The sequence below is a fragment of the Vanellus vanellus genome (genome assembly GCF_965231255.1).
Source record: "Vanellus vanellus genome assembly, chromosome: 16".
NCBI lineage: Eukaryota > Metazoa > Chordata > Aves > Charadriiformes > Charadriidae > Vanellus > Vanellus vanellus.
This window is the reverse complement of record NC_138921.1, coordinates 11,618,604-11,631,734: the sequence shown is the minus strand read 5'-3', so window position 1 is coordinate 11,631,734 and position 13,131 is coordinate 11,618,604. Positions and strand designations below refer to the sequence as shown.

The 13,131-nt window shown below is 40.1% G+C and overlaps 1 protein-coding gene across 1 annotated transcript in view; it reads left to right on the top strand.

Annotated features, from left to right (window-relative positions):
• Positions 1–881: 881 nt before the first annotated feature.
• Positions 882–13,131, top strand: part of GLT1D1 (glycosyltransferase 1 domain containing 1) — a 58,805-nt gene continuing 46,555 nt past the window's right edge. Inside the window, exons 1-3 of the mRNA XM_082491816.1 lie at positions 882–1,032; positions 8,769–8,917; positions 12,503–12,608. Coding sequence (XP_082347942.1) covers positions 965–1,032; positions 8,769–8,917; positions 12,503–12,608 — 323 coding nt within the window. The 5' untranslated portion in view covers positions 882–964. The remainder of the gene's footprint in view (positions 1,033–8,768; positions 8,918–12,502; positions 12,609–13,131) is intronic.

Below are 13,131 nucleotides of genomic sequence, written 5' to 3'. Positions count from 1 at the left end.
AGTCAGCCACCTGGCCCCTATCAATCTCCCAACAGACTCCCTAAACTGGCCTCTTGAGCCTTACTCCCTGCTGCCCCGGCTGATCTTAGCTGCTTACCGTGCTTCTGATTGGAATTGGGGTTTATCCTGAAGACTTGATAGTTTGGGATACAGTTTTCTTGGTTCTGAGTTCAGGCTCTTCCTTTTTCTCTTCCCTGCTTTGTTGTATCTCTGGGTTCTGCGGCTGTGGAGGCTGCGGTGCCTCACCAGAGCTTTCCCCTGCTCTTACACACCTTTGGCTCTGCTTCACCGTGTGGCCTTCCTGGCATTTAGCGTGGTCTTTGACTGTCCCGTTGCCTTGTTCTTTGGACTAGTACATTCCTCTTTCTTTTTTGCTTGTTGGCATCATATCTACAATTCGTTTTTTTTTCTCCATTCCTGCGCTGAATATGAACCACCTCCATCCTGGCATGGTGACCATGGTGCAGCTGAGGAACTGCCTCAGGAGACAGTGGCCGACACCAGCCTTCCCCTGATGTTCTCAGGAGGTCTTTAATTTAAGGCTTCTCTGAGGCCATCATCTTTGTGTGTTTAATGAAAACGCGTCGTGCTATTTCGAGGCTGGGGGAAAGGCACCCAAACCTAGTGGCGCAAGACTGGGCTCTGTAGTCCAGTGCCCTCTTACCAGGGACACCTGGCACGGGCGCGACCGTCCCCTGCCCACACAGGCCCTGCCGCCATTCGGGCCCTGCTCAGCCCTCGCGGGATCGCCTAACGCGGGGCTCCGCGGAGGCGGCCCGGGCAGCGCGGCCTCCCCGGCCGGGGCGGCGGCAGGTGGCACAGCGGCTCCTCCCGCGGCCCTGCTTCCGGGAGGCGGTGGGGCCGCGCCCGGGCCGCCGGCAGGTGAACGAGGAGGAGGAGGAGGTGGCCGCGGCGCTGTCCCTTGCTGAGGCGGCTGCCGCCCGGACGGACAGGAGGGGCCGCTATGAGGCTGCTCTTGCTGGCGTGCCTCCGAGCGCAGACCGGCAACGCGACCACCGCCGCCAGGATACAGTGAGTGCCCTCACCCGCCCCGCGGTGCGGGGAGAGGGGATGCCCGCCGCCTGCCTCCCCGCCTTCCCCTTGGGATCCTCGCCTCATCGGCGGGGAGCCGGGGCACGCCCCCTCCTCCTTTCCCTCACGCCGAGGCCGCCGCAGCCCTCCCCGGCGGGCAGAGGGGGCTCGGCGGCGGGGGCCGGTGCGGCGGGGATGGAGAGGGGTCGGCGGGGGCCGTCCGCCATTCGCCGCCCTTGCTGGCGCACGGAGGCGGTGTCTGTGCCGCCTCAGGCGCGCTGATGGCCGGCGGCGGAGGTGTGTGAGGGGGACGGCGGCCGAACGCCGAGGCAGGACCTCCCTGACAGCGCCGGGCGGGGTGGTGGCGGGGGGGATCCGCCGCTTGGTGGGGAGCCGGGGCCTGCTGGCTGGGGGGGCCGAGCCCGTGTGCGGGGGGGTGGGGGTGCGGACCCCGCCGCGGCTTTGTCTGGGCAACGTGTCCCCCTTTGTCCGTAGTGCTGGGGAGTGAGGGAGAGGGGAAGCCGAGCGATCGTGTTTCCTCCCCCCCCCCCCAAAAAAAAAAAAAGCCAACCCAAAAAAAACCAACAAACCCAAAACCAAAGAAAAGGCGTTTCTGCTGAGGGCAGTTCGCCGGCACAGAAGAGCCGGGCTGGCCGGGGTCCCCTCGCCAGCCGCCCCGCTGAGCCCTTGCACAACCCGCGGTAGTCGGGGTGCAGCGGTTGCCGAAGGGCTCTCCGCCTCGGGAGGTGCCCGGAGCCGGGGGGGAGGCGGCGCGGGGAGCAACAGGCTGTGGGAGCTCCGAAGTAAGGAGCCCTCCTGAGCAGCAGTCGCTCAGGTCAGTGCCCTTGCTGTGGGAATGCGAGACGCAGCTCTCCTCGGGGTTGCGGGCGTGAGTCGGTGGGGCTGTGAAGTTGTTTGGGCTAACAGAACTGCATAAATACGTGACATTCTTAATGTCCCCGTTTAACTTTTTCGATGCAACGTGGGAAAGGGATGTGGCTGACAGCATTTCTGAGGGTTTTGATGTGCATGTGAGCTTTGTTTAAAAAAAAAAAAAAAAAAAAAAGGTCACCGTAAAAATGAAACAATTTCTCCATGGTTTTGGCCCCTTGAGGCCCCAAATAAGGACTTGGTTGCTTCTTACCTGTCAAAGAGTCACCCACAGTTTAGTTATTTTTCTTAGGATTAATCTCTTATGCTCTTAAATGTTTTCCCTGGATTTGATCTGTGTATTATATGTTATACATAGAAATAGTCCTCTGACATTAAGTTTTCACACTAGTTGTGTCATACCAAGTTCAGCCTTAGCTTTGTGCAGGGCTACTGTATTGTATAAGACAGCGGTGGAACGTACCTGCTGCCTCACATCAGTCACCCAGGCATTGAAGATATAAAGCAAATGGAGCGTGAAGACCAGAGAAAGCTGTTTTCTGTATTTTAAAAGAATAATTATTGATAAAATGTTGAGATAAACCAATATGTTCTTGTGTTTATAATACACATTTTTTACTGGCAGATGTCAGCACAGAGTTCATGTGCGGTGGTTTCTGTGGCATTCTGCACTTCTTTTCATCTTTAATCTTTTGCTCTCACTGGATAATACAAAACTCTTTATTTTTGGGGATGTCTATGCTCATTCTTCCTCCATAAATTTTTTTTTTTCTGCCTTTACAAATTAAATATTCGCTTACCTTCATCTTCCATGTCAAAATGAGGAAAGTAGGCAAACATTTAGACTGTGGAACCGTTCAGAGGTAATCCAGTGGAAAGCTGATTTTGCATTATTACTAGTTAAACTAAGCCTGAATAAGCCAGACAAACAAATGTCCACATATTATTTCAAATTGTCTTTTAACTACACTGAGATTGATTGTGATCATGTGAGCATACTGCATCGAGACACAGTCGTTTAGCAAGGTGCCTTTACGTGAGTCACGGTAGTTGGTTAGTCTTCTCCAGCTCTGACTTGTGCACGGTGGCCTGAGCTGATGTGTTTTAGTATGAAAGAGGGCATCGACTTGGTGAGATGCAACAGCTCAGTTGACAGATGGTTTAATGTATTACCATGTTAACGCAATCGTTTGCAGCTACCTGAACACATTTGCAGCGATCTGTGTGGAGTACACCAACTTGCTTTAGCATTCTCTTGCTTTATAGGCATACCTTGTACAAAGTGGATGCTGCTTTCTCATGTACATAGACCTTCAAACAGAAAGGAAATAATTAGTGAAAGGTCAGTTTAATTCACATTCACAATAAAGGTGGATAAAGGATTGTCAGGAATAGTGTTTGAGAGTCAGTAACTTATGTCATGTTCAGTTGCTATCTTATCATCTACCATAAATATTATTTATAGTAATGAGATAAACAAGCCCATTTAGGAAAAAAAAGTCTGATCAGGAAAAAAAGTTAAGAGTATTAGCTAGCAATTAAATCCATCTTCCTGACTAAAAGGCCAGTCAAGTGACAGCTATCACTAAAACCATCCTATGCAGATACTTTCATCTAATACTGGTTTTCTTAAGACCTCATGCCATTTAAAAAAAAAATAAATATCTATATGTATGGCCAAAGGCTTGGGCATGTCAGTTCTCACACTAATCTGCCATATCTGAGGTTAAGTAACCTTTGTCGCGTATGTGTTAATAGGCAGAAAATGTGTTCTCCAATTAATATTTGGCCTCAGCTGTATCTGCGTACATGCTTATGAATTTATTTGTTCTTTTTTTTTTTTTTTATATTGAACAAACTTAACTCTTGGTTAAGTATAAATAAAACAATGAAGTTGTCCTCAGGTTGGACACTTGCCAGCATAGATTAATTTTATGGCTTAATATCACTGGGTATACTATGTTTATGATATTACAGCTGTTCCTGTAACTGCTTCATCTTTTCATAAATAAGATATTAATTTCCTGAGTTTAAAGTAACTAGTGACAAAGATACCAGAATCTAATTTGGCTAGAAGTCAGCTTGCTAAAACTAGGGATATAATGAATGTGCTGTGGGCTTTATTGGTATTGGTGTGCATAATCTTTAATCACCTTAAAAAATATGAGCAATGAGTAGAGAATAAAAAACTAAGCAAAAGTCTTTGGTTAGGCTGCCATTCTTCAGCCTTAGAAATGAGATCAAAGAGAGTGTTAGGAAAGAAAATAAATGAATCTTCTATGCCCCTCAGAAGTGTTCCGTTCATCTTTTATTACTTGGTAGTAAGGAGGAATAGAAATCTTGAATTAATTGGTTAATTAGAAAGATTTAGATTAAGTATTTTGTCAATGTGTAAATATCTTTTGGAGAGGGAGAGATTGTTTCAGTTCTTGTTTGAAATGGGACAGTTGAGATAACTGTTCTGTAAATCTCCAGGTAATCAGCTGCAAGAGAATTAAACCCACAAATTCAACAATGCTAATAATTCCTCTTTACAATTATTTTTCAGCTTAGACATTTATTGGAGTAATTTTGAGCCCCAGCTTTTCTTTGATTTAGTCTTAGCCTATCTGCTACCATTAAAATCACACAGAAGAGCACTCGTACAGCAGGACATCCTCTTCTCATGGTAGATCGTAAGTGGTCTTTTACCTACCTCCGTGGGTTTGCCCAGGGGCTGGCAAATCCCTGCTGTTGTTTGTGTGGCTGGTCCCAGAGCAGGACAGCTGCCGAGGCAGGCGTTCATCCTCCACCTCTGGAATTGTGATACATTCACTTACATGGCCTGCACTTGATGTATGCTGCATACCAAAAGGTTTTGCATGGCTAGACCTATTTATATGGCAGGATTAAACTTTGCAGAGTTATTTTGTCCTTCCAAAGGACAGTTATTGACTTCAGAACATAGAGATAGAAGGATTTTCTCCCTGTTTTCGCTCACAATTTAAATTTCCGTTCTTATTCACAGTGGATTTTATTCATACTTTGTTCATGCCAACACTATTTGTCTGTGTTGTTTAAAGGAGAAGTTTGAGAGAGAAATAAAATGACTACTTTGCTTGAACAAGATGAAAAAAATTAAAATAACTTACAAAGAAAAGAGAGAAGATCAAGCATTACTCTTGTAATTCCATCCACTTCAGTAGGAATTGTGAGTATTCAGCTCTGGCTGAGTTTCAGAAAAGGCGGTGGAAGTGCCTTTGCTCGCTTAATAAGCTTTGAATTGTGCTGTATAGATTTAACAGTAGTTGATGCATAGCTGCTTTACAAAACAGACAGCCTAGGGAAAGAGATAATTAATATTTTTGGATGAAGCCTATTTTATGCCATTCAAGAAGTATCAGTGTATCTACCTACCAGGAACTTTTTGGAAATCAAACATTCTCTGTCTGCCATTAATTCCATTGAAATATCAGTTGAAAATTAAAACATAAATTTTGTTGAGAGGAAGACGTCTCGGAAAATAAAGAAAGTTTCAAAACTATAACACTTTAGCAGTAAGCATACTTTTAACTCACTTGTGTCTTAGCTTCAGCCATGCTGTGTTTGGAACTGTAAAACTGTTTCTGTATATGAAGGCCTGTGAACTGCAGATTCAGGTTGAAGGAGGGAAGACTGCTAGCCAGGATAAGTGAGAAGTTGCAATCAACAATGTAGAAAATAAAAAATGAAACATTGTATAACATCACCTGGTATTTCATAGTTGTGCTAGAGAAAAATGTTTGTCTACAGAAATCTTTAAGAAAGTGAAAATTCCCATCAGAAGAGGGTTGTACCTTTTAGCGATATCTCTCTGCGTACAGTATAGATCCAGAGCAGACACTTACAAGTTTCACTTATAAGCCTCAAGATTTCCAAAGAGTGTAAAAAATACAACAAAAAAAGATTAATTCCCTGGATACTAAAATCAGTGGACTGGGAAATATTTTGTCCAACATTCAGATGTGTATAAATATCACAGTATAAGCAGTGACTAATATAACGTACTCTTAAGAAATGGTCTTTCAAACTTATTGAGTGACTGAAGTTTTCCCTGTTTGGGTACTTCCTAGCAAAACACCCAAAATCTGGAATCTGAAAGCCAAACTCCATTTTATAAATATTCTCCCCAAGTAGTGGCATTGGCTTTCATGAGAGTTTTGGTAGAAGGGAAAGATACAGCAGAGCAAGGCAAATTCTGGATCCAAGCAATAATCACTGTTTGTTAAGACACTTACTTGGAAATTTATCTACAACATACAAAACTGTGATAGAGAGAAAATGTAGCCTTGAGATTTAGCATTTTCAGTGTTGTCTTAGATTCAAAGACAGCAGGAGATGTGTTCATTTTTATTTTTCATTTGGAAAGTATTTGTTTATGAAATGGCAAAATAATGTGAATACACAGTTGCCAGGAGGAGGCAAGATATGGGTAATGTATCTCTTCTCTCTTGGCTCGATTCAGGGACATCTGTGACTTCATAGACAGATCAGCCTTCAAAATAAGTCCCCTGCAATAGCTTTGCAGCACCCTCTTACAATGTTCCTTGATAACAGCGTAAGTGTGAAAATCATAGTCTGCTGCTTTTTTGGTTATAAAGATGAAGAGTCATTTAGAAAATATGAAAATATCACTGTAAATTTCAGTACTTAAATACTACCCAATAACTCTGCTTCTACGCACATATATTTCCATATATGCATAATCTGAAGCTTGTGACTAATCATATTGAACTCAATGATATGTTTATGGGATTAAGAGCTCTTTACATCTGGGAATTTGAATTATTCCAGGAATAATTTGATAATTTTTCCTTCTTAAGCTGTATGCAAATTTTTTACATGCTCCCGAGTCATTATGTGTAGAAAAGAAATTGAAGTAATAGAGGTAATCCACAATTTATGAGCCTTTGGAACACACAAGGGAGTTTCCCCTCTATTTACTGCAGAAACAGCTGTCATTCAGCTGTGAGATTTGGAATTGTGGAAACTGTGGAAGAAAGGAAAAGTATTATTCCCAGTATATTAAAAAAAAAAAAAGGCGCTTTAGATTGAAATTCCTTGCTGAGTTTCTAGAAGTCCTGAGAGAGTTATTTTCAAATTAATTGTAATATGCAAACATATTGCTTGTACTTGATAGTGATTTATGGTAATTGGAATACTGATGGGAAAAAATTCTTTTAGACTATTTAATGAGCACCTGTGAAATTATGGAATGCATGCACAAGCTTCCCGAGTATTTGCCCGAGAGATTTTCTTTCCACAGCTGTGAGATTTGGGCATCATTATTTAGATATAAGTTGAGAGCCTCTTTCAAAAGGCAAGCAGGTACTTGGTACAAGTTCATGGGACAACTGATGTAAATAATTGCTCAACAGTGTAAATAAGAAGCTTACAATCTGGCTGTATTTTATTACTTATTAGTACTTATTATAATGTATTGGTCTTGTTTCAAATGGTGAAGTTATAAGTGAAATTAGTTTCTTTTTAGAATAAGGAAGAAATACAGCACCATATGTTGTGCCAATGGAGCTCTGTCTGATATAGTGCTAATACATTCCTTCCAAGGCCTCAAGACATTTTACAACATTTTTAGCACCAATTTCTGCAGTAATGACTAACTTCTGCGGGACAGAAAATTACATTTCTTGGGAGGATATGAAATGATCAGAAAAAGAAAAAGCCAGCATTATCCAAGAAGCTATTGAGTTAGCAAGATTTGAATGCCAGAACAATTAATAAGCTATGAGAAATAAATCAACTGGAACAATATGTAATAAGCAGAAAACATTCTTGTGGTGTTTTTATAATATTGAAAATGTAAACACTACATGTAAGCAGATACAGTGTGCTAGTTTCTATCAAAACATGGATTTTCACCTCTCTGTTTTTTGGCTGATGTAATTCGAAACATTGATAACTGATTGTGGTTTTGATGGGAGGAGTTATGAACCTAGAGTATGAAAGGGGAGACTAAAACAAAGCTTACTGAAATGCCTGAAGTAAGGCTCCCTGTAATCAATCAGTTTCTTGACTTTGGCAGTCTTTTAATCAATGTTTTAATGTGAGGAACCACTGTATATAAAGGTGAACGTGTAAGCTGACACTAGAATAGCGGGGTTTGTTGTTTTTTTTTTTTTTTCTGTTTTGCAATTGTGATTTTTTAAAAAAGGACTGTGAAAGTGTTGTGTAATTACTTTTGTGTATTTTTTTTTCTTATATTTCAATTATCCTGTGCCTGTTTTACAAATGGGTAAACTAAGACAAGAAGCAGTTAAACCCCCAATCAGACAGAAAACTCTCCAGTTTTATTTACTTATTCATTTTTTTGCCCCTGTAAACATTTATTTCCATGTTCTGTAGTTTTAGTAGCATTGATTAGCTGGACATATTTGTGTTTTCTTTCACTTGGTGGCCTTTCTCCAGAGCAAGGATCTGAGAGTCTCTAAGACCAAGGTCTAACACACTCAATTCAAAAGGAGTCTTTTCAGTCGGGATAGATCCTGATCGTACTTTGCTTCTGCTGATTTCTGAAGGTGGTGTTTATCCTGTATAGGCTTGGGCCTTAAAATGGGTGCAGTTTATGTTGCTTGGGATTGTGACTGTGGCTTCACAATGGTGAAGGTAACCAAAATTGTCCAGGACCTCCCCCCCACCTTGTAAATAGCTCCATGGTTTCTTGAACAAAATTAGCATAAAAGTGAATGTTGGAGCAAAAATTATTAAGGAAAACCCCTTTGATTAAGCTTATTTAATATACTGGCATGCCTGCAACATTAACAGTATCTTTTTTTTTTTTCCTTTTTCTATTTGTTCCAATAATGAAGGAATCATCTACACGCTGCTGGTCATATCTGCATTCTTAAAGATGCTTTCGTGTATGAAAGCCCAACTGAAATAGCAAATCTAACCTCTACAGACAAGTTTGATGCAGCCCTGGCCATTCATCTTTATAAAGCAGGAAGACTTCTGCAAGGTAATCCTCTTTCTATTTCGCAATAAAAATACCTCTTAAAAAGGTACTGAAAGACAAGAGAATGAATACAAACAGTTATAAATGGCTATAAATGTATAAACCCACATGTAATGTAGTTATTCTGTTTATCCACTTCAACAAATATTCAGAAATGCTGAAAATCCTTCTCTGCAGGAGATCTGATCCAGAGAGGAGAGAACTAAATAAATGTACATTTAAAGCACACAGTGCATTTCATAATTAAGTACTTTAACTACATTAAGATAAGCGCATTATATTAACATTAAGATACGTTCAGCAAATGTGTTCTTTCAGAGGACAATGGCTTGGCTAAGTATAGCTGAGGTCAAATAGAAGAAAGCAGAGAGGCTAATTTGATTTTTCTACTCAAAAATGAGTCAGGGTGTTTTGGACATGAAATAACTTTGAGATGTCATTCATGTCAGCTAAACTGTAGGAGACAGGATGTTATCAGACAAATAATAAAATTTTCTATTGTATCTAGCCATGTAGAACAAAATTTTAGCCTGCCGTTAATGATACACCAGAAGCACAGGCTTTCAAAATTACAGATGCTGTCACCTACTGAAATTGCAAGTGTGTATCCATTTTTGAGATCACTTTCCTATCGTACAAAGCTTTGTATTGGACAAAGGTACATAATTTGATACTTTCATCAGATCTCAGTATAAGTTGTGTTGTGCTAGTTTTCAGACTTCAGAAGCCCCCTCGCAATTTGTCCTGGTGGGTTTTCAGAAGGCCTGAATTATGATGTTTGGCACGCTTGTGTGTCTTTTGTTACAATGGAGCTCTGATTTCAGTAGGGATCCTAGCATACAAGTAAAAAAAATAATTCTGTAAGATTATCTCTGCTAACATATGTATTAAGACTTCTCTTGTTGGAATATAGATACTGGTTTTGTGACAAGACCTAGAATTGTTTTGGAGGAAGCTTATGGAAGGTCTTAGAACTATCTATTTTTTTCTAAGAAACAAAAAATAAGGTTGGATTTTAAATGTTTACTGTAAAACTTTATTGCAGTTTTGACTTGCATACCATTGCCCAGATGCTGTTGCTATTAACTTTTCAAAATCCCAAGTGACCTACAAAGCCTGATACTTGAATGATTTACAAAAGCTCAGTAACTTAAATAAGTCAGAGTCACACTGTTCTAAAAAGCATCTGCAATAACTGAAAGAAAAATAAAACAAATCTGTGAAAAGGAAGACAGTACTTAGTATGATTGCTGGGATGATCCTAGTGAAAGTGTAAAAGTTATTGTAGACTTCTTGAAGGAAAAAGTGATTCAGAGGACATTCCTGATTCTTGTTAACATTTAATCTTTCTATACTCTGTATTAAGAAATACCTGAAAGAAGTTTAGTGATTACAATCATAGTGCCATTACTACCATACTACCAATCTTTTGGGCCTCATCTTGGAAACTTTGTTTACATGATTGGGGATGTATGATCAACACATGTAATAGATGACATAATAATTACTTACTTTTTTATTTGTTAGGAAGGCAATACATGTCTTGTATTGCATTACCGAAAGTCAGCCTCTTGAAGATTATTGCTGTGGTGCTTTGATGGTGCACATTAATTCTCTTCACAAACATTAGAGTATAATTCCTAAAAATGCCAAGGAAAGTCTTTAAGTAGCCAGAATGGCAATTAGTCTTTAATTCTTTTTGTTTGTTCTTTCATTTAGTAATGAGCAAATTAGCAATGCTAATAAATCTTCGTCTTACAGCTCATTTTATTTTCAAATATACATGTGAAACATATAGTATGTTTTCTGTCTTTATCAACATATTTATTTTGTTCCCTATTTGCTTTAACATTTCCTTACTTGCTTGTTTTTAACCGTGAATTTTGATTGTGAGAGTTCACTGATTTTAACCTGTATTTCCTGCCCCCCCAGTGCTTAAGACACTGTGAGTGACTATAGAAAGTGTCTCCAATAGTTTCCACAGCCATGAACATTCAAGGTCAGTTATATTATCTCTCAAAAGGAAGAATCTCTATCAACACAGTTCTCTCTTGTTCCCTGCTCGTTGGTCCAGTGCTGAGGACAGTGTTGGCTACCGAGTCCTTGATCACTCTCACCTTCCATCCAATAGCAAAAGGGAAAAAACAAAGCATATTTTCTGCCTTTCTTGATGCACAGTGTGTAGTGGCAATACAGCCTAAGTGCTGCTTCTTCTTCACAGTCAGAGGAAAACTTGGTTTCATCTGTTAGGGAAATCTGCAAAATCCACAAAATTGGTCACCTTAATGACAGTTTTTTAGGCTGTCTTACTGGAGATTGTTTCTTTTGCAAAACTGCAATCCCATTTGGAATTTAAAACTATGTTCTGCATGTAGTAATTAGCCACCGTGAGTGTGTTATTTGTTAGCTTAATGTGGTGTAAAACTGACCACTTAATTGTTTTCAGTGCTGAAACAATCAACTGTAACCATTATTGTCTGCTATCTTGATTAGTTTAAGGGGAGAATATTACTGGTAACTTGTCAGTTACTAAAAATAACCTGACTCCAAGGAAAGAAATACTATTCGAAAGGAATCTTACACTACTCTTGGGTTTTGTATTTTAATCTAAGTAGCCTTTGGCTTTGTCCATGTAAGTCCAGCTGCTGTTAGAGTAGAAGTACTACTCTGCTCTGTTTTGGTAGCTTTACCCTTATGCAAATATGAATTTATTCTGATGCTGTGTATCAAAACTAGGCTTTTACATGGGTGCAGATATCACTAGGATATATATGCTTTTGTTGGTACTCTAAAATTTGAATGTTGATAAGGTCTTGCATACAGACTGTCCCACAGCCAACATGCCTTCCTCTGCTCTTACTGTTCAGAGCACTGTAAGGCATCCTAAAACAACTTCCATAGCTTGGGTGATCACAGGAGATCTTGGAACGACCGGTTATAAAACACAGATCCATCTTTGGGGATGGAATTAGGCAAAACAATGGTTTTGTTGCAGGTTCACGTATACCGCCTTATTTAATTTGGTGACCTTTTCTGGTGGTGTGGGTCTAGGTGTGGGTCTGTCTACATTTTTTGTAGCAGTAAAATTGGCTTTGGAAGCCAACATTTAGAGAAAAAAAAAAAAAGAAACAAAAATAATTTCAGTAACCAACTTTGCAGGATGGTCACCCAAACCACCGTAATGGAATGCTTGAGAGGGCAGTGCATGAGTGGCTGTGGCTAGATACCTGCGACCAAACTTTGCAATACTGCCTCTTATTAAAATGTGAATAGTATTTAAAATATATATGCTCTTTGGTGGGCTGCCAAGTGTAGAAACTAATTGATTGTTTTTACAAAGCATGGAAAAGGCAAAGAAAATCTGATAGCTACAGAACAGACTGACTTGCCATGAAAGTGCATAGTTATTGTATGGGATTTTCAGTGCCAAAACCATAAAAATTCAAATTTCTCCAGGATTCTTTTTCAAAGGCTTTTGCTTACATATGTGATACAGTATTATCAATACACTTTGTCTATCTTAATGTTCCCATCTGGTCATTATCTTGACACATTGGTCAACTTCTCATCATAGTCATTGCTTTGCAGGTAGTGAAATTCCTTTTGGAATCATCTTTGGTGGGACAGATGTAAATGAAGATATCAAATGTGAAGAGAAGCATCGAGTAATGGGAGCAGTGCTAGGAGAAGCCAGGTAAAGCATGTGTGGAAGGTTTATGACAGAAAAAAAATTACATTTTTGTAATGGCAGATCTTTTAGGAACTGTTCAATAAATGCTTGGAATCACTGGGAGATGAGTCCACCAGCAGACAAATGATAGACTACTTGAAATCCCTATGATGTCTACGTATTATTTTATGATTCAGTGATGGAAGTAGAACAGTTTCTTCATAAAATATAGTCTGTATGCAGTCTATTCATTTTATACTTCCTCCGTTACAATTGTTTCATCGTATTTTTCCATGTAAGAGTTGGCAGAGGTAGGGCTGAAACTTGGTCTCTTGGGCTGTGAATTTTCAAAAAGAATCAAATCCCATTAAAAGCTAATGAAATCTGTGTTCTTGCTAACTAATCCTGTGCTTTGTCTACTGAATCATAACTGTTTTCTAGAGTAATATAATTATGCATGTGATAAGGGTATGAAATTCTAAGGTAAAAGAAATGAGAAGAATAATACTTAACCTGGGATTTGGCAGCATACTGCTCTGTAGAATAA